The sequence below is a fragment of the Conger conger genome, chromosome 10 (genome assembly GCF_963514075.1).
Source record: "Conger conger chromosome 10, fConCon1.1, whole genome shotgun sequence".
NCBI classification, from domain to species: domain Eukaryota; kingdom Metazoa; phylum Chordata; class Actinopteri; order Anguilliformes; family Congridae; genus Conger; species Conger conger.
The window spans coordinates 22,521,538-22,549,413 of NC_083769.1; the positions used below are offsets into that span (position 1 = coordinate 22,521,538).

Here is a 27,876-nt window from a genome sequence, read left to right on the forward strand (position 1 = left end):
GACATCCGAGCGCGGGCGGGAAACATGGGTTCGAGCGGGAGCGGCGTCCCTGCTGCAGCCCGCTGACAGACGAGGTAAAATAACCCGTCCCCCTCCTTGATTAAAGCAGAGCGACAAAGGGCGGAGGGGACGCCGGTGAGAGATGCACGGACAGACACACACGCACAAAGCTAAAACTAAACACAGATAGTGACACGCTCATGTGGGAATGCACTGGAACACTCACACGCTGATTGACATAGCTGATATGTATGCTGGCGCGCGCTCCCGCTTGCCCCTCAAACAGAAAGGACCCAAGGTATTCGCGTATGCAGATTCGCGCGCACAGTGTCCCAAATGACTGGTGTTGGTACACACAGGCACATGCCCAAGGCCTCAAAAAGGATGCAAGACTATTAAATATACAGATACACACATCCAAGAAGAAAATGAGGACAAACATAACTTATAGAAAAAGCAACTGATAAATACATTTATTGTCTTTTTAATCAATTAAAACAATTGTATCAAATCCCTACGCCATGTTAAAATAATCATACATGCCCACATTTCATAACCTCAGGTTGCTGAGGATTTGATATATAAAAAACATAATTAAAAACAAAACATTCAGCAAAATTTCTTATGGCTTCTAGCAAACCTTTTTTTATTCTTAAATTTAAATGAGTCACATAATCTGCACATTCACTCCCCTTTCAAACTGCAGTTACTGGACTTCTCAAAAAAAACTGCCGCAAAACAGTGATGACACGTCTATGTTAAATTTAAGGGCCAGCTTGTGCCCGGCCTCAGATAAGAGTGATGAGCACAGAAAAGGGCACGGTTAGAAATCCACAGCACACACAGGGATTACACTCATTCCGCATCCTCACTGGCCCCACCTCACCATGTCCCTGCACACAGCAGCCTCACAGGCTCCAGCTGCAGATTTGAGGATGGGAGGCGTGTAAACATTAAACATTAGTGTGAGGGGACAAACTTGACATCTTTGAACATTGATACACATGCTTGGATGAGCAGTCATCTTTAAATGTATTAAGAGAGAGCATTAAAATAACTGCTTGGCTAATTTGATGACAGTTGGACAGCACTGCAGCCCAGCTACAGCAGAATCCCCTTTTAGCTTGATCATTTCTTTTCGCTTTGACAGAAACTTAAAAAGGTTAACACAAAGAATGTAGTGGTTCTGATTTCCCCCATATATTTACCAGCTGGACTCAGCTTCTCAGCAACCCACTTTGAGTACTTCCCAGAGAAGAGTCTAGTTTGAGACTCCTGTTTGGGGGGCTTACGGGTCTGGGGCTATAACACCCCCTTCCCCCTTCAGTCGACAAACCTACTGCACTGGCCCCTCAGTCGACAAGGGGTTGAAGTTTGTCAGTTTGATTCTGAATTTTACCCCAGGAATTCCTGGGCATACCACTACCCATTCAATTTCGCTGTATCATGTCACATATTCCATTACAATAAGATGATGCAGCAAAACCAACGGCACAGAGCCAAATAAACGATGGTAGAGAACCGTACATATCAAACACAAAATGACACAGCAAACACAGGAAACAGAATCAGATGAACATGTACACACACACACACACACACACACACACACACACACACACACACACACAATCCTTCAAAGCCTACCCTCACCATCCCATATTCTGTATTGCACTTGTTTATACACACACCCAGGCACGTTGCATGCACACACATCAGTGTAAACACTTCACAGTATGATTTTTAGGTTGCTGGTCACAAGTAAATATACCAGCTGACCCAAGCAACGAGGATGGCCATCCTTAACCAGCCATCTTAATTTAAGTATCGCCCCTGCCAACCCTTTATGCCATTGAACGCAAAGGGCTTTCAGAAAAGGGCTCCTGTCTTCATGGCTGACAATCTGAATACGATCTCCCTCCTTTCTCCTAAAGTTCATCACACTCCTAATTAGGTCTCTGCTGCACAACAGAGAAAAAGACACAACAAAAAACGGAAATGGCATTCCACCAGAAGAGAAAGGTAAGAGGAGTGACTGAGGCAACAGAAATAGTTTGGTAAAGGGGAGAACGGGGGGGGGAGAGGGGTCTGCACGGATAGGAAATGCCCGGTGTTAAACTTCCTGCCAAAGCAAGAATAAACTCCACAGACTGAGCAGGAAGAGGAAATTATGTCACAATCATGACGTCATGTTTGAAAAAGATCTGCAGACCTTGGTTTGGACAGGTGTCAAATCCCATCGACTAAGTATTGCTATTGTTAATGTCCTACAAGGCACTGGTGTAGGGAACAGGGTGAAAGGTCACACAGCCCTGCACTTCCGTTTCTCTGCTTAACGTAATGCCCTTTTGGCAAACAACCGCATTTCCCCCCCGACTTCACAATGCAGACAGTGGCCTCCGTAAACAAGGAAACAAACACATTTGGTCCCAAAGGTAAGTCTGCGGTGGCCAGACTTCATTTTTCCTCCAACTCCTAGAGCTGATACTCTTCCAGTGTGCCTTGACTGCACGCTTCCTTCAAATTGATTGGTCGACTGGCTTCTGTGCTCCCATTGGCTCAGCGGACCAGGCACAGTAGTGTCCTGTAGTCCAACAGGAAGTCTTGCCCCTTATTTTTCCAGAAGGTTCTGCAGCTTTTAAGGTCGGAGGTGCAAGGCGCCGAAGCACGGTGAGACGTCACTGAATCTTGGAGAGGCCGTTGGCCAGGAGGAGCTTGAGGGGGATGGCGGACCGGGACATCTTCAGAGGGAGCTTGTGAAGACCTAAAGAGAGGAGGGGAAGACGCTCGTTGAGGAGGAGGAAGAGGAGGCCCAAACATTACAAACCTTAACAACCTGAACTGTACAGCGGTACAGTACACATGGAAGAAGGGAATGGGATACATCCTAGTTTGTTCAAGAAAAATAAAGTGAAGGAACATTCTGGGGAAGGGAGGAGAGGTACACGGAGTCGCCTTAGAAAGCCACTCTGTGCTTGTGTGCGCGTGTGTGTGCGCGTGCGTGTGCGTGCGCGAGCGTGTGCGAGTGTGTGTGCGTGCGTGTGCGTGCGTGTGTGTGTGTGCGCATGCACGTTTGCAGCAGAGATGCCATCTCACACACCACTGAGGGTCTGTGTGACTGCACTGGCATGCTCAAGGCTCTGGGCGAGCCGTCATGTTGGGCTGTGATGTTTGTATTGGGCGGAGTGTTCTGGAGTCCCACAGGGGCCCCTGGCTCCCCCCCGACGCCCCCGCTGTCCCACGGCACCTTCCTGAGAGGATTGTGCTCTTTCTATCTGAGGAAAGACCAGCCCACGGGGAAACCCGGCACAGAGCTGGGAACACCTATCGCCTGAACACACACACACACACACACACACACACACACACACACACACACTTTATCACATACACATGCAAACACACATACACACACACTATTACATACATACACCATCACATAAACATACACATGCAAACACGGACACACACACTATCACATACACACACAAACACACACACACACACTATCACATACACATGCAAACACACATACACACTATCACATACACACAGATTATCACAAACACATGCAAACATACACTAACACACATACATATACACACACATTATCACATACACACACACACCATCACATATGCAGACAGGAGTATACACACAACATATACTCTGTCCTCCAGAGCCCTATTCATTCAAACTGGCCTGACAGAGATGATATTCATATTCTGGTTTAATATTTGAGAGCCAAAGAGCCAAAGACTAAATGGACAGGCTCATGCAGTTCCAACATTAGATTTTATTGCCTTTTTTTGGCCTGTGATTGCCTGCATGGAAAATATGTAATCCTTGAGGGCAGAATGCAAGCAACCATCAGTAAAACACCCAAAAACATTGTATTTAACCTCCTGCTGATAATACAAATGTCCAGGCTGCAATATGTATCATGCTCTTTGACAAGACAGTGCAGGATATTAAACTTCTGGCTGAGAAGAACTCTGCTGATGTTCAGTACTAAATGTGTCAGCGTTCATACTCAGGGCCACTCGTCACTATCTTTATGATTTCTGAATCAATGTCAACATATGTGGGACTGCAATGTCTACATATACTGTGTCAAGCAAGGATTGTGGTATGTCAAATACAACATTCTTATCTTCTTATCTTTATCTTGAAAGTGCACACAGCTACTTCTACGCTTCCCTTGCCTCAAGCTCTTTGGAAAGTTAGCCTTCGATGAACTGCTTGTGAAATGCTTGATGGGAACTGCATACCAATGGAAGTTTTGCTGAGAAAAAGAGAATGCTATACAGAATATAAAATGGCATGTTTCATAATTTATGGATTGAAGTGGCAGAAATTTTTAATTGTAGTAATGGAAATAAAGTTCAACATTACAGTTTATAAAACGCAGACACAAAAGTGAATCTCATAATGCAATTTCTGCCACATGAACCAACGTGTTACAGACTACCCGGTTTTAGGTTCATTTTTACTCCACTCCTAAATCGGAATGCCCTACTGCAATAATGAGAGCTCTCATTGGCTTTCAGCAAAAGCCAATCAAGTATAACAACACAATCAAGTGGAGAGAGAAGCCAGGCTTGTTTTCAATATCCTGACTGCCAAATTCTGGTAGAATTTTCTCACATTTTTTTCCTCAGTTGACATTTTGTACTTTCATGGGATCGGTGACCTCGGTGAAAAACCCATGGCCTGAGGGCTGATTCAGAGGGACACACACAAACCCTGCAGGCACTACAATGAAGGTGTTTGTTCCTATTGGCATGCCAGTGCAATGCATGGCTTCTCTTCTTGCCGGTCAATAAACATTTTAGTGCGCATGTTCGCGGAAGTGCTGACGCCGAATACGGAATATGAAATGTGCTCAACGGTGGTGTGTGACCCCATTCATGCACTTCTGCTGATATGAAAAAGGAAACCCTCACTGGCACACACCCTGCCCCCAAATAAGGGCACAAGTATATGTATGCATTTTATCTAACCCTCTTCTATGTGCATTAACAAACACACACACACAAAAACCAATCATACACTCACAAGCACAGAAAACACACCCTCACACAAATACACATACTGTACATGCAGAGACACGATCACAAATACAAACACACATTCGCAAACACACACCATCATATAGGCGCACGCGCACACGCACACGCACACGCACACGCACACGCACACGCACACGCACAGACAGACAGACAGACAGACAGACAGACAGACAGACAGACAGACAGACAGACAGACAGACAGACAGACAGACAGACAGACAGACAGACAGACAGACAGACAGACAGACACACACACACACACACAGGGCGGGGGACTGACCGAAGGCACGCATCAGCTCTCTCTGCACGGCCCAGGTGACCGTGTTGATGAGGGAGGCAGACGTCAGAGCCGCAAACACAATGTTGTACAGGAACACGATGTAGAAGTTCCCCAGCCAGTTGTATCTTCCAAAGTCCCCGAGCAGGTCGAACCGTGTGATTCCTAAGGGAGAGAGAGGAAATGTATACATTTACATGGGGGGAAAAAATATAAATAAATAATAATAATAATTTACAGGAATTCACTCCTAGGTTTTGTCAGGTCTGCTGTTGAAATGCCAAGTCAGAATGGTTTTAAATTGAGAGTTAACTTTCTGGAGTCCGTGATGAGATACAGGATGATCAGGACCTGCACTGCCACTCTGAGAGAGCTGAATATTGAGCCGGCGGTGGACCTGTCAGACATTTCTGTAAATATCATTCTCAAAAACTTCTAAAATAACATTTAAAAAACCCACAAAGTGAACTATCACTTAAAAAATTAGGTCATGGAAAAAAATAATGTGGGTTGGCAAGTTTTTGGTAACTTCTAAATCATTGTATTGGTTTTTTTTTTTTTTGAGGAAAGAGACCAGCCCACAGGGAGACTGTTCTGAGAAGACACACACCCCCCTTTGACAACACCTAGAGTTGGGGTGGATTCAATAATGAATTTTGCTAGTTTTCTCCGGCATTTGGTTTGTTTTGTAACAAACCCATGGCAACACTCCCTCAAACAATGACACAGCCCTGATCTTTGGTCAAGCTATAACATGTCTCAGCACACCCTCCGATGGCCAGAAAGGGTATTGCAGCCTTAAAGAGACCTGTCCTGATATGGACAGTGAGGTTTCATTATCCCAAAAACAGGGTACAGCTGTCTGTGCGGTCAGTCTCTGGCTTCTGTGAACTAATGAGGAAACTTTGCTCAGCATAGTGAGAGACTATGATTGGTCGAATTCAGTGAGTCCGGCTAGACGAATATTGGGATTTGTGAAGCCCGACTCCACACTGCCGCGGTTCAATTGTCGTCCATTTCGTTCCAAGCTCCCAGACAGACACAGATACGCTCAGGAGCAGAACAGGACGCAGGAGCAGAACCTACCCAGAGTGCGGGAGAAGACGGGCAGAGCAGAACTCAGAAACAGCAGAGAGACGCAGTTTCCGATGATCTGTGTCATGTTGGTGTCGTGGGTTCGAGGCAGGAGGCCGGTGAAAAAGCGCGAGCTGTAGAACCCGACCACAGAGGACACCATCAGATACCTGAACACGGAGAGTTAAGGGCCCGACACAGCACTTAGCACCGAGACACACAGGTTAATACAATCACTTCTGCGTGCACACACGAACACAGACACGCATACACGCACGCACGCACACACACAATCACTCATGCGCACACGCATGCGCGCACACAAACACACAGACACACACACACACACAATCACTCATGCGCACAAACACACACACACACAGACACACAGACACAATCACTCATGCGCACACACACACACACACACACACACAATCACTCATGCGCACACGCATACACACACACACAGACACACGCACACACACAATCACTCATGCACACAGACACACACAGACACACGCACACACACGCACACACACGCACACACACGCACACACACAATCACTCATGCACACACACAGACACACAGACACACAATCACTCACGCACACGCACACGCACACGCACACGCACAGACACACGCACACACACACGCACACACACACGCACACACACACGCACACACACACACACACACACAAACGGAGTGTGTGAAAGGATACAGGATGATGACGACCTGCACCGTCGCTCCCAGGGAGCCGAACATGGAGAAGGAGGCGGCGCCCAAATGGGGGTCCTGCAGGGAAGCAGAGGAACAGGGTCACAGCGGGCTCAATTACCAACCCCTAAATCCTGCGCTGGAGAGCACCCTCACCTCCATTCCTCTGGGCATGGCCCGGTCATCGATCAGCAGCTCCAGCACGTGCACACACACCATCAGCACCGACACCACCTGGCCAAGGGAGGACGCAAGACACACATCAGACCCTCAATTCTACTGACACTGCGAGTGCGAGTGCGAGTGCGAGTGCGAGTGCGAGTGCGAGTGCGAGTGCGAGTGCGAGTGCGAGTGCGAGTGCGAGTGCGAGTGCGAGTGCGAGTGCGCGAGTGGACCAAAGATTGGCATTGCCCCAGAAGCTCACAAACCCCAGTGGTTACTGAAGGTATTGCAGCTTATTTAGCCTCAGGTGTCCAAAAAGCACATTTCCCCACTGAAGTCCATTCAAAACTATGACTCTATCCTGGAAAATGTATGCTAGTTTTATGCAGATTTTTTTCATTCCTATTCATCGCCTCCGTGGCTTCTCACGCCACTGAGCAGCTCCCAGAGGAACCCAGGGAGTTGGGAAGTGGAAGCTGTCTCCAGTTCTTAGACATGTCGACGGTGAGAGTGTGTCAGAGTGTGTGTCACTCAGGTGTGTGACTGTGTCCCAAAGGGAAACCCCTCCTTACCGTTAGAGCCAACAGCAGGAGCATGGCCAGCGGGTAACTGAGGTTACGCTGCCATGGGGACGCCCTCCTCCTCAACTCTAAGAGAAAGGAGACAGGGTTAGGCCTCTGAGAGACTGGCCTGAGCGCACAGACAGAGCGGCAGCGCCCTCTGGTGGGGAGGGTCTGTAAAGGCGGCTCTCACAGCTTACCCAGGGCGATGCGCCGGGCCTGCACGCTGAGGAGGTGCCTCTTCACCACTTCCATGTTGAAGCCGATCCAGCAGGATGTCCCGCCTGCAGAGAGAGAGAGGGAGAGGGAGAGGGAGAGGGAGAGGGAGAGGGAGAGGGAGAGGGAGAGGGAGAGGGAGAGGGAGAGGGAGAGGGAGAGGGAGAGGGAGAGGGAGAGATCAGGGTTCAACATCTGCATATCAGCGTCCATGCTGTGCTCCCCTCGCGCGCGCGCGCGCGCACACACACCTTTCGCACTTTTTACACTCACCAGTCAGTTTTCTGGAGAGAGAGGCCTCCTCAAACAGCGCACAGCTGACGGTCTCCTCTACATCCTCCAACAGCTGAGAAAGAAAGAGAGCGCACAGGAGAGACAGGGAGAAAAAGGAAAAGAGGGAGAGTGGGATAGATGCAGATGAAGAAAGAGGGAGGAGTTGGCAGTGAAATAAGGGGGGGAAATGCAAAGAGTGTAAGGGAGAGAGGGAGAGAGAGAGGGAGAGAGGCAGAGAGAGAGAGGGAGAAAGAGAGAAGGGCGGCAGAAAGACAGGTTACACAGAGAACAACCTCAAGGCGAGAGCAGCAAACGCAAAAGGACCCAGACACCCCAGACACCCCGTCCCCACCCCCGTCCCCGTCCCTGGAGGCGGCTCACCCGAGGCTTGACCAGCAGGCTCCCCGTGATGCTGAACATGCGCGACAGACCGAAGGGCGTGCACACTGCAGGAGAGACACGTGTTAGACACAAACACGCTTTACACACACAAATTACACCCACAAACACGCTTTACACACACGCATTACGCCCACAAACACGCTTTAAACACATGCATTAAGCCCACAAACACGCTTTACACACACGCATTACGCCCACAAACACGCTTTAAACACATGCATTACGCCCACAAACACGCTTTAAACGCATGCATTACGCCCACAAACACGCCACAGCCCCAGAAACTCCCATCACAGAGGGATGAGTCATACTCACGCAGGAGCAGCAGGACCCCAAACAGGGAGATGCAGGAGTACAGGTAGGGCAGATAATACTCCCACATATCTGAGAGAGAGAGAGAGAGAGAGAGAGAGAGAGAGAGAGAGAGAGAGAGAGAGAGAGAGAGAGAGAGAGAGAGAGAGAGAGAGAGAGAGAGAGAGAGAGAGAGAGAGAGAGAGAGAGAGAGAGAGAGAGAGAGAGAGAGAGAGAGAGAGAGAGAGAGAGAGAGAGAGAGAGTTCTGTATCAATAACAAGTAGTGGCTTTAAACAGGCACATTTTACACCAGCTACTGACCACAAGAACAGACACTTTACCCCGCAGAGATAAAGACATGATCAGGGCAGGGCAGAGCTCACCGTAGAGGCTCTCCTGGGTGGTGTCACGGTGGAGCAGGGCGGAGGCGACCCACACCATGCCCAGCACCAGCAGGGTGAGGAGCAGCAGAACCACCGCCGTCTCGTACAGCCGGCCTGTCAGGCCCTGAACACGCACAGGACAAAAAAACATCTACTAGAAACACAAAAAATCCCCACTGCATTCAGACAACACGAAGCAGTAAGAAGCTGAGGCTTGAGGACTAAATGCACCATCTAGGACTTACTACAACTGCATTACATAAGTTACATTCCTTGAGCATCTCTAATGGAAAGTTCATTTTGGAATAATCTTATTTAAGCCAATGTGAAGTAAAAACGAGACCACCAGAACTGTTGAAATGGAACGACAATGGAATGAAAGTCTGTTTTTGTTAGGTGATGGAGCTTAAGGCGAGGGTTGCAAATGAGGCAGTACCTTTTTGGAGCCGACGAAGCCCTCAGACTCGGTGAAGAAGTAGGCGAAGGGCATGAGGAAGAAGAGGGAGAGATTGGAGAAGAGGAAGACCAGGTTCCACAGGCCTGGGGAGAAAGCGGTGATGGAAATATAAAAGATAATATGCCAGTCCTGCAGGGTTACCCCATCACACCGTCTGCAGAGTTATCCCATCACACCGTGATCAGACCCCATCACACAGTGATCAGACCCCATCACACAGTGATCAGACCCCATCACACAGTGATCAGACCCCATCACACCGTGATCAGACCCCATCACACCGTGATCAGACCCCATCACACAGTGATCAGACCGTCTGTAGGGTTACCCCATCACACCGTCTGCAGGCTGAACTCAGTGTGTTCCTTTAGTAACCCTAGTGGCCAGCCCTGGGCATTAGCTCACTCACACAACACAGCACATCACATCCAAATCGAACAGTTTGCTCCGTGAGTCAGGCTCTGTTCCTCAAGAAAGCCTGTGTGGATGAGGGTAACCCTATTCACGTGTGGTCTGAGTTTAACACAGAACACAGGACTAGAACTGATTCACACATTTAGCAGATGCTTTTGGCTACTGACAGCAGAATGCCCAGTCATAGGAATACTGTTTGGATGCCAAATCGGATAACTGAGCACAAGTAGACACTTTACATCAATAAAAGGTGTGTGCGACCCGGGGCTGCATGAATGTACGATGTGTGTGTGAGTGTGCAAATGTACATGAAGGTGAGTGTGAGTGTGTAAATGTACATGAAGGTGAGTGTGTGAGTATAAATGTACATGAAGGTGAGTGTGTGAGTGTAAATGTACATGAAGGTGAGTGTGAGAGTGTGTAAATGTACATGAAGGTGAGTGTGTGAGTGTAAATGTACATGAAGGTGAGTGTGAGCGCGTGTGCCGTTACGGGTTGGGGCAGGGCAGGGTCCATACCGTGGATGAGGGAGCCATTGAGCCACTGCATGTAGTAGCTGTCTGGGAAGGAGAGCAGCACCTCATTGGACAGGATGGAGAGGGGGAGGAGTAGGACCGCCCCCATGGACACAGAGAGAGTGAAGGTACAGAGCCATAACCTGAGGGAGGAGATGGGGGAGAGGGGGGAGAGGGGGGAGAGGGGGGAGAGGGGGGGGAGGGGGGGGAGAGGAGGGGTGTTACTGATGGCTTAGCTCACGTACCATCTGTATGTTAGGCCTAGCCCCTCATTCAGCCAGCCTCTGGTGTTAACTTTTAATTTCTCAACCTTTGCACATACATTATTTCAGTTTAGCCTTTAGAGCGCGTTTGTCCCGGGGCGTGTTGCCAGACCTGTCGGCAGATGCCAAGTGACACTATCCCAACTAGGGAAGAACAACACCAACGTGGAGGTACAAAGAGCAGAGACACACGGATGCACAGACACACAGGTCTTGATGACATTCACATGCTGGAAAGGAGAGAAAATTCACAGCAGAATTATGGGTAAATTACTGTTTACTTACGCAATCCTATTGACAGTAGCTTCCTCGTTGTCATCTAAAATAACAGAAAATATTGACATGTTAGTTCTGTCCAGCATATTACTGCCTTAGTTACCACACTGCTCTAGTTCAACAAATGTATATATGTAGACAAAAACACAAATGACGCTAGAAGATTTTTTTTTTATTACACCCTATTTTCTGGAGAAATAAAAACCCAATCCAAATCCAAATATCTAGAATTACATAATTTAGTCAATGCGTCATCTTCCTTGATGTACAGTACAACATCCATCTATTTTGCAGGCAAAACACTCAAAACAAAACTCAGTGTGCATGGTACATATTTAAATGGTACTTTATGGAAGTGGTGTCACCACTAAGGTGACAGGATATAAAAAATCTTGAGAGTGAAACTCTGACTGTAGCCAACAGGCCAAGCTGGCTTGTGCAGAAACCTGTCAAAACTACGTTTGGCCTCAAGAGGCACCCATGACACATCGTGAGCTAGAATTACCAAGCATTGGGGCAATATTTATAAATGATTCATGATGTTCAAATGAGGCATGTGACTTTTTACTGCAGTTTAACGCATGTGGAATTATTCCAGACCTTTTATTTTAGCTCATGTTTTTATACATTATTTCAGCGTGTGTATGTTCTAATTTTTCGTATGCGATGAAAGATTTTAGATAATTTCCGGTGACCAGCTGGCTTAACGATGACTGGTGCTAGTAGAAATCCTATCGAGTGCGAATTATGTTAATGTGGTTAAAGAATAAAAGACTCAAAGACGAGCCTAATACAGGACAGGACAGGACCGCAAAGCGCGCTGACAGACATAAAAAGCCACTTCATTCCGTCTGTTATTAAATAAAAATAAGAAAACTCTTACGCAATTAAATAAGTATCCAAAGCAGAAAAGCACATCGGCAGTCATGACATGACAGATCGACATGACAAATAACCGACCTACAAAGGGCAACAAAACGAGCCGGATAAAGTTAAGTCAAACCACAATACTGGCAAAAACTGCACAAATACGGTCACCATCCCCCTCGCCCAATGCCTTCAGGAACTACATTGCCTGTAACAGCAGTAGCAGCTTCTAATGACAGCTATTTCCCCCCATCGTTGCATACGAGGCTAATTATGTGCGTCTCTTATTATCCGTTTCAGCATAGGGCAGGCCTATACGGCTCTGAAAAACCATCATAGTTGTGCTTCAGGTGCTGTTCGGAACATTGTGAGCTAACATGATCTTCCAAACACAGGGAAGTTGTGTAGTTATTTGTCGTTTTCCGTAGAATTATTGCAAAAGTTTTTTTTATGTCTGGAATAGCCAATAAGCAACCATAATGATAAACCACATTCCTCAGGAGGAAAAACTATAACTGAGTGGACCTTAACTTCTAGTGGAAGCGGCCGCTTCCCTGTGTTCTGCTCAGCGAGTCTACGTTTCATGTTGAAACCAAAATGTATGAAAGCCTAAAAAAAAGTTGAGAATCTACATTTTAAATGCATGTGAATTGTTTGATTACAATCAAGGAGTACAGGAGCAAATTGAAGAAAAAAAACATGTCTTTATCCCAAACAATATATATGTGAATAACATATCCAATCCTAGATTTTGTGTACATGCTGTGCTAGGCATGTCTGTGGTTGCTTGAATACAGAAGGGTTTCCAGGCAGTGACCTCGGTGACTCCAGGAATATACACACACATCTCCCAGGGGCACTCATTACTCAATCCCCTCCCGCCTCCAATCTGACAGGCAATGCATGTGTTGTTAAATGTATTTTAAACCCAACAGGGTTTGAATCCAAGGATAAGAGTATTTGACAATGTGTGGTTCCTAATATGTTAGCTGATAAAATGATTTATTGTCACACAATAAATAAATAAATAAATAAATAATATATGAATAAAAACATGTTTTTAAACTGACAACTTAGTATGGTATCAAATTGTATGAAATATCAGATGGCCACTATGGTAAAACCCACCAAGCCTCTGACAGGCACAAGGCCCAGAGGGAGTGATGGTGATGAAGGTTCTGATGGGATGCAGCTACGCTACAGGCCGCTACAGGTATAGCGAAATTACTCAATACACTGATGTTTGAATTATCCCAGAGTTGGCTCATCTCAACCAGCAGCCTTTCAACTCTGTCATCTGCTTTTGAACAATTGAAGCCAAGCAGGTAGTGCTTGGGTGGAGGGGACGGGGGGGTCAGTCTTCCCTCTGGGCAGAAATGATCTCCTTCATGCTGCAGGAGGTCCCAGCTTTAATGTGAGATGTTAAACAAAGATTCTGACTTCCTATAGACATACACGGCATCAAGCCTCTTTTTAAAGCACATGTCTGACAGCAGTCTTGTTGCGCTTCTCGGCTCTATTTTTGATTCTGGAATATTCTCACAGTGTGGTGGGCATCGGACAAGAGTCTGGACTCAGGACACAGTACTCCAAACTCAATTACTAAATCATTCTACTTACCAGATACAAACTCAGCATTTTTTTTGAAGTGGGTGATGATGAAGTAGCAGAGGATATAAAGACAGATGAAGAGCAGGATGGAGATCTGTAAAAAAAAAAAAGAAAGACAAATACACATTTTTACCAAACATAACTTCTGTTGTAACAGCACCAGTTGTAACTGCAGTAAAATCATTTCTAAAGATAATAAACAGATAAGATGCGCAAAAACTAGTTCAGAAAAACTGTCTACGATAGGGCTGTAAAACAAAATGTACAGCTATTAGAAAACCTGTGCAGAGATGCATATCTTCACAAAACAAGAACATTTCACATACTGGTTAAAATTAATGTACAAAAAAAATGCATAAATAAATGAAATGCATGAATGCTGGAAGTTCACTAAATGGAATTAACAAGCGCAATGGCATTCAGCAGGCTAATGTTCAGCTTTTGAACACTTGTACTCGACACTATGGACACTTTATGAAGGCATTGAATTCAGTCCACTCAATTTATTATCTTATCAGAGCTTTAGCTCAGACACAAATGAGCAATTTCATCATAAGATGACTTGATTACTTTTTGTTTCTCAATTTTGCTGAATAGCTAACACTAGTACTCCTTCACAGACCTCCAGGGCTCTCCAGATACCAGTGGGGTTCAGGGTGGTCATTTTCCTCGGATACAAGTACTTATGTACATCACTTAAAACATCACACAAATACTTCACACCCGTGGGCTACATGTTTGACCCACTATCAGAAGGCAGAAAAACCAGAGCACCCGGCAGCAGCCAGGTTATCACAGCTCTGACTGTGCTTATCTCTGCCCTGATTGCAGCTGTAAAAACCAGTGCAGTTTAGTGCATCACAGGACAAAGATGAGGGTAGGGTAGTGGGAACAACTGCAAAACAGGGCAGACGTCAAAGAAGAGGGGTTTCGGGGTCAAGTCTCATGTGGCGCTCTGCCACTGTACCCTTGAGGAAGGTGGTGTGTCTGATTTGTATCTTTATGGATGTAAAGGAAAGAAAGTAAAATAATAACAACAATAATAATTACAATAAATAAATAGTGGATTGGAGAACAAACCGTCAGTAAAACACAAAACAGAGGAGAGGTGACAGTATACCCTATAGTAAAATAGTAAAAAACTGTTGCAGGTTGTGTCCTATAGCACAATAAAAGAGTTTCAGTACCGTACACAGAATACATTGGGGTCTGTAGGTTGGTTGAAAAACAGCAATACGGGAAGGGAAGCAGGTGTTTTTTTTACATTTCTATAGAATAGCCGCCAATTGCATCTCCTTCCAGAGGAGTGGAATCAGCTCTCATATCAGGAGTCCAAAGTTACTTCACACCATCAGTCTGTCGGCCATTATCACAGCACAAAGAGTACTGAGCTGAACTGCTGTCTGTGATATCGGCGTGGTGACATAACACAGGACTTGACCCACAACATGCCCATCAGTCAAGCGCAACCCCTTATTTTGGGGGTGGCGCGACCCCAGTCTGCTGACACACAAACTTTCTGTCGGTGGGCCATGCAACCGCAAAATGTAAGGTCACAAGCAAGGGAGGGAGAAAGGTCGGTGCCAACAACCGTGAACACCCAGGGTCTACAATAGAAGCCAAACTGAGGCTAGCTTTCTTAGAAAAACGTCAGCTCGAGGGCTATAGCTGAAATCAAGACGGAGCTCTTGACCTGGCCAACAGGGGTATGGAGTTCCCACAGCTCATAAGGCGAGGTCTATAAATGACCAGCTGTGTTATCTAGGTGCAAATAAACACATTCAGAGTTGAATATTTAACTGAAGTTGTGAAACCGTTTCAGAACCTTTAAAGAGCAAGCTGCATTAAAGCCTGGCAGATCTTGGCCAAGCAGCACTTGAGCACAAATGAGTCTCCGATACAAAAGCAGTGTAGCACAGTGCACATCCTCTCAGTCTAGAGGGGGGAAGGGAAGAATTGACCTCCTGCCATTAAAATAACTCCAGAGAACAATAGATCTGGAGACACAAGGAAGTCCACCGTGATAGGACTTCTACTTCCTTCAAACTTAACGTAAACATAGCTCTGTCAAAGTCCCAACAACAAGCCTCACGTTGAAGTCACATGTAGGAGTGCAGTATTTTTGCAAAGCTAAAAAGAGTGCAAAGATGTTTTTAGTGTCTTGCATTTTAAGTCCAAACAACGTTGAGCCGGTCCACTGTTGCCGCATATGATTCTGGTTCTCAGAATTACTGGAATAATTAGCCAACTGAATAATTGTCAAAATAACAGCTGGTGGATTGACCTCTTACCAGACAATTTACACAGTATTGTTAGTGAAACAAGATGAAACGACGAAGACAATAACATCAAGTCAGGACAGGACCCTGAACAACATGTGCTGGTTGCCTGATTGTCTCTGGGTAGAAAGTCAGTTTGAAATGGAGCCAGGAATGAGTCGAGCTTAGGCTTGTTGTTTTTGCTCTAATGACATATACAGCAGCACGTACATGATAGGGGTAGTAAACAAGCAGGGGTCTGTCCACCCTATGTTGAAAGGCAGTTACAGGAGGACACTAAGCATGTGATCTTTAGCAGGGTTGTTAGCCGGTAGCTAGCTTTCTGCAGGTCAAACCTTTATGTCTTCGGCCAGTTAGCCCCAAGGGAGCCTAGTTGCCTGGAAACAGGCAGTCATTAAAAATTGATTGACTCGGTCATCAAAATTTAGGTCACAGGTCATCACCAATGATGCAAACTGGCTAGCCGTGACCATTATTGCAGTAAGAGTTCACTTACAGCCGCAGCTGCAGTGCCTAGTCCTGTGTCTATATCAGTCTTGTTTATGTAAGTTGATACTGCCGGCCAGCTGAGAAGCACCAGGCTCACATCTGCAGTGAGTAGCTGGCCAAGTCAGCTGCATCATGAAAAACAAGAGCTCCTCCATTCTGGCTGCTGCAGGACAACGGTGGTGATGCTGAAAGAAATCAGTCAAAGGGTCTGAACGAACACAAAAACGAGAACACGCGTGTCTGATAGCAGTTCAGTCCATCGAGGGTCACCAACTGTAAAGCACAGCTTAATTTCTGGACTGCCAAGACCCAAATGATATCCCATGCATCAGCCAAATCAGTTCTGAAACATGTCGGAGGCCGAAGAAAGGTGCAAGGTGGTGGGACTAGGCTGATGGCACAGAAAGTAGCCCAACCAATGAGGTGAGGGACATGGGGCTGGCAGGGTTATCGCACAGCTACTGACAGTGTAGGTCATGTAATGACCAGGTGTGAGAGGGGGTTAAGACTGGATTTCAAGGGGGGTGACACACTCAGTGTCAGTGCGCGCGTGTGTGCGTGTGTGTGTGTGTGTTTCTATTGCTTTCTGCGTTGTGGGGGCACACTAAAAGCCACCCACGGTTACAAGCAGAAAGTACTGTTGTACAGAGTACAGAACAGTGAAGTCAACCGTGAGTCAGGAATGTACAGAAATAACAGATGTTATGCAACACCATGGAATGTGCAGAGACATCACCGTACGATTCAGTGGAAAAATAAACCGAACAGCACACAGCGCACTAGACAACAGTGAAATTAAATTGCCTGTGTATTTCAATGTATAGACTTCTCTGTTCTGATATTTTTAGGCACAGGATTTGGGAACATTTGTCAAATCAATATTTAAGGTGTCGAGTTTTGGGCCACATAAAACTCAATCAGGTCCAGGAATAAGCCTAATCTGTGTCTGTGAAACTGGTCCATCTTGTCCTACTAATAAGTATAGCCACTAATGGCCTTGAAAGTCACTTTAGATAGTCAAAAGCAAAATGAATACATATAAATGCAAGCGTCACAAGCCTCTCTGGCCTTGGTTTGTGGAGAGAGCTTAAGCACATGGCAGATAGGGTTTATGAAGATGAGCCGTGTGCACAGTCCAAGTGCTGACTGCTACAAACCCGAGGACACAGCAACCCGGCTGCAACGCTGACACAATCAGTGCCAGCGTGAGCAGAGAGCACGGTACGCGCCCTGCTAATCCATTTATTTACCCCGTCCTTCTCTCGTTCCACTGCTCTGCTGACAGAAACACAAGACATTGCTCTCCGGGTATTAGGTTTCTTCACACACGGTTTATCGCATGGTGAGGAGTTAGAGGAACTTGATCTCCATGAAAGCTAGTAAGAAAAGAAGCATGATATGCGAGCTGTGCACCATTTAAATCAAATAAATAGGCTAATGACAATTAGCTATTCTACCTCTTTAATAATTAAATTGGGAGGCAGGATTAAGGTGAAGAAGTGTGCTTCAGAAGAAATAGTGCATGTAGTTTTTCCTGGAAAAAAAAAAAAAAAAACGGTTTTACCCTTGATTAAACTACGTGTTCGAGAGAATCAATTCCCTTGCCCAAGGGGAAATGAGCAATATCCCTTATGGGCCAATTGTGTTTCCTCATTCACACAATGTTGTAAGTTCCAAGCATCACCAAGATTTGTGGAAAGAATGTGCTTCTAATGAAAATAATGATCGTTTGCATGGTTCCCAGTATACCCCAACTCATCCTTTAAACGCTCTGAACAGTTTCTATGCATTTACCCACTTGCTTATCTATTTATGCCCAGTAATACCAGAAGGATGTCAGCACAAAAAACTACAGCCCCTTAAACCATTTGGGGCCAGCCCTGGATATAATCAGGTCATGGGCAGAGCTACCCAGCTCTTTGGTGAAGTTGCTTCAGTGTCAGAGGTGTTGCAAAGAATGTAATGTTTCAGCAGGCTTACCTGAATACTTGTAAAGTGTCACTAGCAATTGGGTCATCAAAAGACTGCGTGCCCAAATTATCTGGCAAGAACTCTTTGTTCTCTTGTGCATCTCTTACAAAATGCGTGGATGCCAGCTTCACATTTACCACAGAATGAGCAGGATATTTGACATTGCCGCAACAGAAAATAATACCAAACATAGCCAACTGTACTCGTTTTCCCACAACAACACAGTTTTCAAAACAAAACAATAGCTTAACATATATTACTGTATTGTAGTGACACGATGGCAATGGAAAACGACTTGTGGCTCATCTCTGTATTTCTTTGCAAATTGTAATCTTCTGATTCTTACAACTGATGAGTGGTTTGCATCTTATGGTATTGCCTCTCAATTGCTGCTCTCCAAGTCTGCTTCGAACAGTTGATTGAGATACCTTCAACCCTGCCCTGTGGAGATTATTTGTGATGTCACTGACTGGTGTTTTGGGAGTTTTCTTCACAGCTCTCACAATGTTATCAACTGCTGTGGTTTTCCTTGGTTGACCTGCTCGATGTCTGCTGCTCAGTACACCAGCAGTTTCTTTATTTTTCAGGACATTCAAAGTTGTTGTACAAGCTATCCCCAATCATTTCCTCTGTTCTCTAAGCTTGAAAATAGCTTGCTTTTCTTCAAAAGACAGCTATCTGGCAAAAACAAAGGAATTGGCCTTGCTGTTCCAATACTTTTGCTAAGCAGGCAATCCAGTGCTCTTACAAGGAATCCCACTCACACCACTGTGTCACTAATTCATACAAACATCACAGTTTAGTAGTGCATTTTACATTTTTAAAGGCAGAAGATTAATTAGGTAAGTGCTTAAATATTCAACATACATAATATTTGTGAAATATTATTGGGCACTCTCCTTTGGGAGAGTGTAGCACAAGACACCATAACCCTCAGAAATATAAAACAAGTTCTTGCAATACACAGTACTTAATCTTGTAATAGCCTACCCATTTCTCTGGCCGTCTATGAGGGGAACAGTTTTAGAACCAAAGAAGGCCAATACAGAACTATTTAAGCAGTCACAATCCCAATGCATCAAAAAACAATTTTAGAAATGTCTTTTCTCATACAGGGCTAAGCATTGCAGTTAGAAACTGGACATTTAAACTGACATCCAAATGGACTGAACCCCTTGAGAAGCCAAAAAACTCCAATAACAAAGCAAAATCATCTCAATTAATGAACTTATTACAAGAATATTAACACATTACAATATGTTTGTTCTGGCATGAGATCATTACAAACATTGAAGTACTTCAACATCCCACATTCTTATTTTCTGATATTCTCTTCTATTTATTCCTGTTTTTATGTTATGTAAGCAGAGGAAATAGTCAGTCCGGTATGGCGCTGGGCATATCTCAGTGTCAAAGTGTGCGTGAAGTCCTGTGCTTTGAGAGGTCAAAGGTGGCTGCCACAGTGCTGTGTTGTAACTTTTGCAGGGCTAAAGTTCAGTAATAAATGCACAGTGCCCTCCACGTAACTGGCCATGGCACACACATACACACACACCTGGCACACCAACTGCAGCACAGCAAATTGCAACCAATGGGAGCTAAATGTGAGTTTTATGGTTTTATGTTTCTCTTCTAAGGGCTAGATATGGACGTAATCTGTGTGCATTCAGAATGAGTATTTTGGTTCCTGGTTATAATGGTGAATTTGCACTCGTGCTTTAGTGTTAGTTGTAATCTATAATCACTGGCTTGATGGTGTTGTTAGTCAGGTCGAAGATTAATAATATTGCACGTGCACATATTAATCAGGTAAATGACATGAACCACTGTGCTTAAAAAGATCTGCATTGCTTGCACTGTTAAAATCTCATACGCAGACCCCAACCCCCCCATGTTAAAAGGACCAGCTGGTCAATTAACATCCAGACCCCAGGTGTCCATTTTGTAATGGACAGCTGTTCTTCAGGGGTCCTTGGTTGCCCTCCGATATGATCGTTTAATACTTCCAGCAAACCCCCCAAAAAAACACTAAATGCCCTGGCATTTGAATCTCAACAGTTTCACGTTTAGCCTTAAGTTAACTGCAGAAAATATGCTGTGTTGAAGCTATAGGCACAATCAGATGTTACCAATTCACCAAAATACAGTAAAGTTAGCAAGTAAATAGTGTGACAAGAGTAATTTAGTACAAGTTAGCTAGTCAGCTAACGTCAAGTTAAGGTTATCCAAAAACAAATTTCCATTGCCTCGTCGTACATTTTGAATTGTGGCAAATATAGACCAGTCCCAACCAAAACCGGATGAATTCCTACTAGTTAACGTTAGGTGCTTGGATTGAAAGCCGACAGTAACGTCTACTTAAACATTTAAACAACTTGCAAACTTAGCTCGCTTTGTTAACTATTTGCGCCACATTAAAGCAACCATTGACAGATAATTACTATTCAGACAGGCACTTACTATGATCTCCCGAACCCGGTCGTGGAATATCTGCTCTCGAACCGACACGTCGTCCGCTTCCATCCTCCGCTAACCATATCGTGAGATATGCACCCGTTGCTACCTAGCTAAAGATGAAAAACAAATGGCTCAAGACCTAATTTTCTCCAGAGACATAATGCTGCCACTCCTCCGTTTGGATAGTCCCGGTAGACACTGCTATTTTAATCCAGTAACCAACCGTTAGATGTTTCTGTGGTTGCAGCACATTCGCGGGATAGACTACCGGCAGCGTGCAAAACTTCACGCGGTTTGTACAGGACAAGGCTGGGGTGGAGCTTGCACATTGTGGGTGTAGCTAATCCTGACTGATTGATTACGGTACAGTAAACTATCCGTGCCGATGGCGAACATAAATAAAGAGGCACCGTCAAACGAGAATGGGAGGTTTATAACATTAGGAACGCCCAGCAATAAATAATACAATTTAAATACTCTGTTCTTGAAGCTGATTGGTTGATGAAGACAGACTCGTACGGGAGCCGCAGGGTTCAGAGCTCGCGCTTCCGTCCTGCGCAGATTCTCAGTCAGTACAGCTCAGTTAGGCTAAGAATGTATTACAATGTTCTAACTTACGAGTTGACCATTTAAAGTTACTGTAATGATACGGTAAAACCTGTGAATGGCTGCAAACTTGAATGGCGGTATGGGGCGACATTGGCTCAGCAGGTAAGAGCAGTCATTGGGAATTTAATGGGTGGAGTTCAATTTATTACCAGACTATGATGACTTCAAGACTTCTCTGACCTATAGACCAATAAACGGTCATTTATTTAATAAATATTGATATTGATATTTGATATTTATAAATTAATTATATTATACATTTATATCTATAATTAATAAATGGTCAATAAATGACTGAAGCACCCCAGTACTCTGGGGCAAAGTGTCCATGTCTTCCTCCCGACATTGTGAGCTAAAGGAGTTTCTTGGCTGGCTAATATGTACACTTTGATGTTTCGATTCACTAGCCAAGTGCAACAGAGCAGGTTCAAAAACAGATCAAAACAATTGACACTTTGCCACAGAATAATGTTGTGCTTCAGCGTATCAACTTCTGCATGGAATAGTTATGGATTAAAATGTGCATTTTTCAGCTCTGTTGATGCTTGTGAGTAACAGTGGCTTTATTATATTTGTAAAGAAACCAAGCTGTTGACTGTTTTGAATGTACATTTTTGGGGGATTCATTACCAGAAATAAAAACGTCCATTATATTTTATATATAAAAAAGAATTTGTCACATCTCAGCAAAACTATCTGGATGGATAGATAGTACTCTGGGCAAGTGGAAACATACTTAAAGACATGACTGAAATCAAAATGCACTTTTTTCTCAATTTAGTTAATTCTTCACAACCATCCTAGCACATCTCAAAGTATATATTCCAAAAAAATGTATACATTTTTGTAATAGTTGTGTATTTCCACTCCTAAGTTTCTTAATGTTCTTATCCACTTCCTGGGAAACAAGATTTTACGAGATTTGACATCATCGTGTACCTGTGGGTCTGTATTAAGATCAAATGTTTGTCAATTTTCCATTCCCCTCCGATCAATATCCTTTCATGCAGCAGTGCGTATTCTTCCTCCAAAGCCATAGTCTGTTTCACCCTCCTCATGTAATGTCAGTCAAATTGACTCCCCTGTCATATAGTGGAAGTTGTGCTACCCTAACGTCTGTTTCAGCGTGTCTTTAATTATTTTCTTGGGTGAACTGCCCCTTTAACAGAGGGGCCATGGCCTAAAGGGGGTCTCAGCATCAGGCCTTTGGAGGACATTGACATGATTGGAAAGTACTCAAAGCTTCACAAATGCAGCTCAATAAATAACACAAAGCAAGCATTTAATAACATATAATAACCTTTTTACTTTCTGTAGATGTCACTCTCATGCTTGCTATGAATGTGAAAAAGGAATACATATTTTATGACTACAACATCAAAATGTTAAAAATCACATCTATGCTCTTATGGGGTTAAACTGTTATGCAGCTCTGTGGGTTAAATTGAATACATTTCACTAACTGCACTGGAGTGTGTAGTACAGATGGAGTCACGATAATAATACTGAGGGGTGGGCTTGAATATTTCCATGGATCCAGGGGGCAAAATGGTTGAGAGCCACTGGTCAAGCCTATTCCTTGAAATTATGCCATTATTGCATTTCATTTTTCAGTAATCAAGCTAATTTAGACGATTTAAAAAGTGAAAGTGAAAGGTGGATATGAATTAGACAACAATTAGAGTTTTATATAACATAACATAAGGGTATGGCGAGAACAGGCCATTCAGCCCAGCAATGCTCGCCTTTTCCTACCCCTAAGTGTACCCACTGCCTACGTTGCCTAAAAGCTCAGTTGAAAACCCCGAGTGTTTCTGCCTCCACTTACATTTTTGTTTTGAAGTTTGTTTTAATGAAATTAATGTTTTAAAATGTAGAAAGAAATTTGATGTCCAATAAACGACAGTCTTACATTGACGTAAGTAGGCTAGTTGATAGGTTCGGTTTGTCGCTGTTTTTTTCTGTCTGTATCATTTGATCAGGTGAGCGCTCTGCACATTTCATCATTGTATTCCAAAGTCCACGTGCCGCTGACACGGACAGAAACGACGTAAACGAGAAAGTTGTCGCTACAGTAGGTAAGCTTAAAATTCAATCTTATGGATATAAAAAAAATAGTCAAACTTAGACAGGACACTGATATTAACCGTATTTTCGTTCAAAAAGCGACATGTCCAGTTAGTTAGAAATGCTTAACGGACGTTCCCCTTTGCTCATTTGGTAAAATGAAATCGCATTTAGGCTACTGTAACTTAAATAGGCCTATTTCGGCCTCCAGGCTAAATTGAGTAGTCCTAATTACGATTTCTATTAGTCTGTAGTGAGAATTTGATATTGTTAAGGTTCATTTCTGACTAAAACAAGCCGTTTTGAACGACTGATTGTTTTGATCATCAGAAGGCGAGAATAGCTCAATGGAATCACGAGACAGCCAGTTGACTGCTTCCCAGTAATATCTATGTCTTTTGATTTCCAATTCGCCTATATATTTTAATGTCATTACATGTCTGATCAACTACTGTAAACATATAGGCTGTGAATTGCAATGCAGACCTAATCATTTTACCGACAATAGATTCAGTGATTATTTCTTATTATCTTAGCATGACAAAATGCATTTGTAAAAGGCTAGCTCTTAAATTAGGCAGGTGATTGTTATTGGATTATAGCGTATTCCAAATAAAATAATTACGTAAGATTTTTCAGATGGGTTTTTAAGTTAACTTCCAGTTAGAAACATTATATGCCATGCCTGCTGCCATGAGGCACAGTAAAATGTTCAGTGTACATGAAATCAACTGTACATTTGATCCTTCTTTGACTCATACACATTTCAGTGTGCAGTAAGGACTTGAACATTGACCTGAGAATTTCCTGTCTGTCCTTTATTCCTGCGGGGGTTATCTTGGGTTCCAAGGCTGAGGATAAAGGCGGATCACAGGGTGGGATGAGAGGTGTCCAGTGAAGCCACTGGCCCAGGCATTCCTCCATGGCTAAGGGAGTGGTGACTGCATATGCCCTTTGGGCGTTCGGGGGCCCGCTGGGCCTGCACCACCTGTACCTGGGGAGGGACAGCCACGCCCTGCTGTGGCTCCTCACCCTGGGGGGGTTTGGGGTGGGCTGGGCCCGGGAGCTCTTCCGCATCCCGTCATACGTTGGCGAGGCCAACCGGGAGGCGGCCAGACGGACTCCGCGGCACCCCCTGGCCAGGCCCCCGCCCATCAGCGTGGCCCGCTTCGCCGGGCAGATCTGCGTGGGACTGTACTTTGGCACGGTGGCGCTGATCGGGCTGAACTCGCTCAGCTTCTTCTACCTGATGGTGCTGCCGCTGTGCGTGGGCGCCGGGGTGCACCTGGTCAGCATCGCAGGACACGAAACCTCCGACCTGCGGAAGACGCTGACCGCCTGCCTCATCACCTCCCCCATCTTCTACGGCAGCGCTCTGTCGCCCCTGCCCATCAGCCTGGCGGCCAGCTTCACCGCCGCCCAGCACCGGCAGTTCAAACAACCCCGGCCCACCAATGCCCTTCCCGAACCACTGGGTGAGATTTTTCTTCACTTAGAAACTGCTACTATGGTATGAAAATATTAACAAATACCAACAGATACATACAGTATGTAGCATTGCACTCTCTAAAAAAACCCAAAAAACTTCTTTTTAATGCAATGTCACACTATTTTGTGGCCTTTCCCAATAATTCAATTTTATGCGGGCAGAAACGGGTTGCTAATCACAGAAGTCAGAGGAGAAGGGCCAGACTGGCCGAAGGTCACAGTAACGCATAATAACCAGGCATTACCACAGTGGTATGCAGAAGAGCATTTTGAACACATGTCAAACCTCTAAGTGGATAGGCTATATCAGTAAAATAAGTAAGTAAGTAAGTAAGTAAGTAATAATACTATATATATATATATATATATATATATATATATATATATATATATATATATATAGCACCTTTCTAACCAAATGGTTACGAAGTGCTTCACAACGAAATATTAAAAAAGCACAGAACATCGACAAACAAAACATAAAAACATCCCATTGTTAAGAGGAAATGCAAACAAATAAATCAGTTCTCCTAAATAGACACAGTATATCTCAGATAAAAGTATGCAGTGGATTTTGGAGCTTTATTGGTTGACTTTTTTTTATCAACTTGTTCAGCATGACTGAACTTGCAATACTGTAAATCGTGTGCATTATGTGATGAAATTGTGGAATTAAAATCCTCTTCATTTCACCAAAGCCTGTATGGCTAAAGCCATGCAGAAGAGGTTACCAAGGTTAGGAAATCAGGCAGAATTCTGGAATGGGGTCCTGTGTTAATATCCATGTTTCATAGGGTTTATTTTGTCCATTGTAGTCTTATGATGTCTACTGTATGCTTGGGAATGTATATAGTTAAAGGAAATGTAACTTACAGGAAATTGTTGTTTTCAGTAGTACCCTGCCCCAACCATCCCGCTCATCATTATTCTGCAGGTGATTCCTGATGTCTGCATACCCTTCCCTCCTCAAATGATTTTCCTGTTGGTGTCTTCTCCTCTTTTTCCCCAGTTTCCCGTCTCTACCGCCTGGGCCTGGCCTGGCTGGCCTTCTCAGCCCCTCTGGGGTACTGCGTCTTCCACAACACCACCGCCACCCTGTACTACCTGTCAGACTGCGTGGTGGCTGTTCTGGATGCGCTGTGGTTCTTCCCCTGGTTTGGAAGGGCTCTGGAGTACCTCCTCCTGCTGCCCTACAGGATTCTGTGCACTGTCACCGGAGGAGGAGGAGGACTAGCAGAGGAGACCTGGAGAAAAGTGATGGAGATCCTGCTCCAGGAGTACAGTAAGAGAGAGAAAGAGGCGCTGAAGGTGAGAAGGGTGTGTGTGAGTGTGTGTGTGTGTGTATATGTGTGTGTGGACTGTTTGTATGTGTGTGTCTGACATTTGGGCTGAAAAACAGCTGAACCTCTTGACCATGTCTGCATGCTTTTATGCATTTAGTTGCTGCCACATGATTAGCTGATTAAATATTTGCATTAACTAGCTGATGTACAGGTTTGCCAAATAAAGTGGTCACTGAGTGTATATAGAATGGGATAGCCCAGTATGTGCCTGTATTATCTGACATGAGCGGCAATGGTGGGGACGTTATTATGCTGTTCAGATCATTTATTGTAAAATTTTGCACTCCTTCCTTAAGAAGGCAGCTCCATAAACTCTCCAGACAACGCTGAGCATTGAGTTTGATCATGGGGAAAGAATGCCCCCTACTGGGAAATCAGCAAAGTTGTTTCTTTACCATCGTTTTGATTTGGAAACCACCAGAGTTTCTGTAGCTGCAAGAAGGATGTGGTGAAGTGTTTTTGTGAATTTCTAATGACTCCTGTCTTTGGGAGGGCATTACTCTTAGTTTGTTCTGTCAGTCCATTTGTCTAGCTTGAGAATGTGTGCGCCACCATGGAAATATGTTGTGTTTCAGGTGCTTTTAGTCAGTGAGGAAGCCTCTCTGGAGGAAATAACACAGAGCTACAGGGAGCTGGTGAAGGTGTGGCACCCGGACCGCAACCGCAACCGGGCCCAGGAGGCCCAGGAGATGTTCATTCAGATCCAGGAGGCTTACGAGACGCTGCTGCGACACCACAAGGCCTTCCACCGGAAGTAGCCTGATTTCCCCACAAACAGACCTGACTGGACTCTAAATTGTAGCGCGTATATAGTGACTATAAGCATTGACATGTTTTAGACTATTTTTAATGCCCATTTTCCTTTAGTTCTCAAGGCTGCAATATACCCATATATTAAGTTTGCAATATACCAATAAACTAGAGTATAACCTGCACTGTGTTAAGCCTGGACATGATCACCACTGAGGGCCATTGACTGCTCTGCAAATATAACAAGAAAATTGTATGCAGCCAGCCTGCCATTGCTTATTTTATTGTCTAAATTGAGCTGAGCTACATGTTCAAACAGGTGGACTGCACCATTTATGCAGCTGCCACAAGCAGGCAGCAGGCACCTGATTGACTTGATGTGTCGCTATTGTGCAATATTGTGTATTTTGCTTACAGTACTATGAAAAATGATGTGCCCCCTTCCTAATTTCCTCTGTTATTGCATACTTGTTGCAATAAATGGTTTCAGATGAAAACACATTTTTATAATTATGATTTTGTTTATTTAATGAAAAAAGTTATCAAACACCCATATCACCCATGTTAAAAAGTAACTGCCCCCTTAGTTAC

General features: G+C 44.6%; 2 protein-coding genes across 7 annotated transcripts; one reads left to right on the forward strand and one right to left on the reverse strand.

Annotated features, from left to right (window-relative positions):
- Positions 1–445: 445 nt before the first annotated feature.
- lmbr1l (limb development membrane protein 1-like) lies at positions 446–21,444 on the reverse strand. Of its 2 annotated transcripts, XM_061257550.1 has the most exons (17): positions 21,252–21,444; positions 21,032–21,138; positions 13,842–13,926; positions 11,364–11,397; positions 10,819–10,958; positions 9,866–9,969; positions 9,430–9,553; positions 9,070–9,138; positions 8,734–8,798; positions 8,353–8,425; positions 8,064–8,147; positions 7,876–7,952; positions 7,298–7,375; positions 7,146–7,219; positions 6,436–6,593; positions 5,353–5,514; positions 446–2,764 (listed from the first exon to the last, which is right to left on the reverse strand). In XM_061257550.1, exons 2-17 carry the CDS (start codon positions 21,092–21,094, stop codon positions 2,679–2,681), a joined length of 1,476 nt encoding a protein of 491 aa, XP_061113534.1. In that variant the 5' UTR covers positions 21,095–21,138; positions 21,252–21,444; the 3' UTR covers positions 446–2,678. The 2 variants fall into 2 exon arrangements, with proteins under 2 accessions (XP_061113534.1, XP_061113533.1); XM_061257549.1 differs by having other exon boundaries at positions 21,032–21,444.
- dnajc22 (DnaJ (Hsp40) homolog, subfamily C, member 22) lies at positions 20,122–27,782 on the forward strand. 5 transcript variants are annotated; one of them, XM_061257552.1, is made up of 5 exons: positions 20,122–20,175; positions 23,620–23,715; positions 24,555–25,179; positions 26,202–26,500; positions 27,111–27,782. In XM_061257552.1, exons 3-5 carry the CDS (start codon positions 24,627–24,629, stop codon positions 27,291–27,293), a joined length of 1,035 nt encoding a protein of 344 aa, XP_061113536.1. In that variant the 5' UTR covers positions 20,122–20,175; positions 23,620–23,715; positions 24,555–24,626; the 3' UTR covers positions 27,294–27,782. The 5 variants fall into 5 exon arrangements, with proteins under 5 accessions (XP_061113536.1, XP_061113539.1, XP_061113535.1 ...); XM_061257555.1 differs by lacking the exon at positions 20,122–20,175 and adding an exon at positions 20,653–21,739 and having other exon boundaries at positions 23,620–23,711; XM_061257551.1 differs by lacking the exon at positions 20,122–20,175 and having other exon boundaries at positions 22,853–23,715.
- Positions 27,783–27,876: the final 94 nt, after the last annotated feature.

Bases quoted from the DNA above. Each gene is read 5' to 3' on its own strand.
- dnajc22 (XM_061257552.1), top strand. From the start codon at position 24,627: ATGGCTAAGGGAGTGGTGACTGCATATGCCCTTTGGGCGTTCGGGGGC. The intron at 25,180-26,201 runs GTGAGATTTTTC...CTTTTTCCCCAG, and splicing joins TGCCCTTCCCGAACCACTGG to TTTCCCGTCTCTACCGCCTG. The intron at 26,501-27,110 runs GTGAGAAGGGTG...GTTGTGTTTCAG, and splicing joins GAGAGAAAGAGGCGCTGAAG to GTGCTTTTAGTCAGTGAGGA.
- lmbr1l (XM_061257550.1), bottom strand. From the start codon at position 21,094: ATGGAAGCGGACGACGTGTCGGTTCGAGAGCAGATATTCCACGACCGG. The intron at 8,426-8,733 runs GTGAGCCGCCTC...TTTCTTTCTCAG, and splicing joins GCCTGCTGGTCAAGCCTCGG to CTGTTGGAGGATGTAGAGGA. The intron at 7,220-7,297 runs GTGAGGGTGCTC...GCTTCCCTGCAG, and splicing joins CCATGCCCAGAGGAATGGAG to GACCCCCATTTGGGCGCCGC.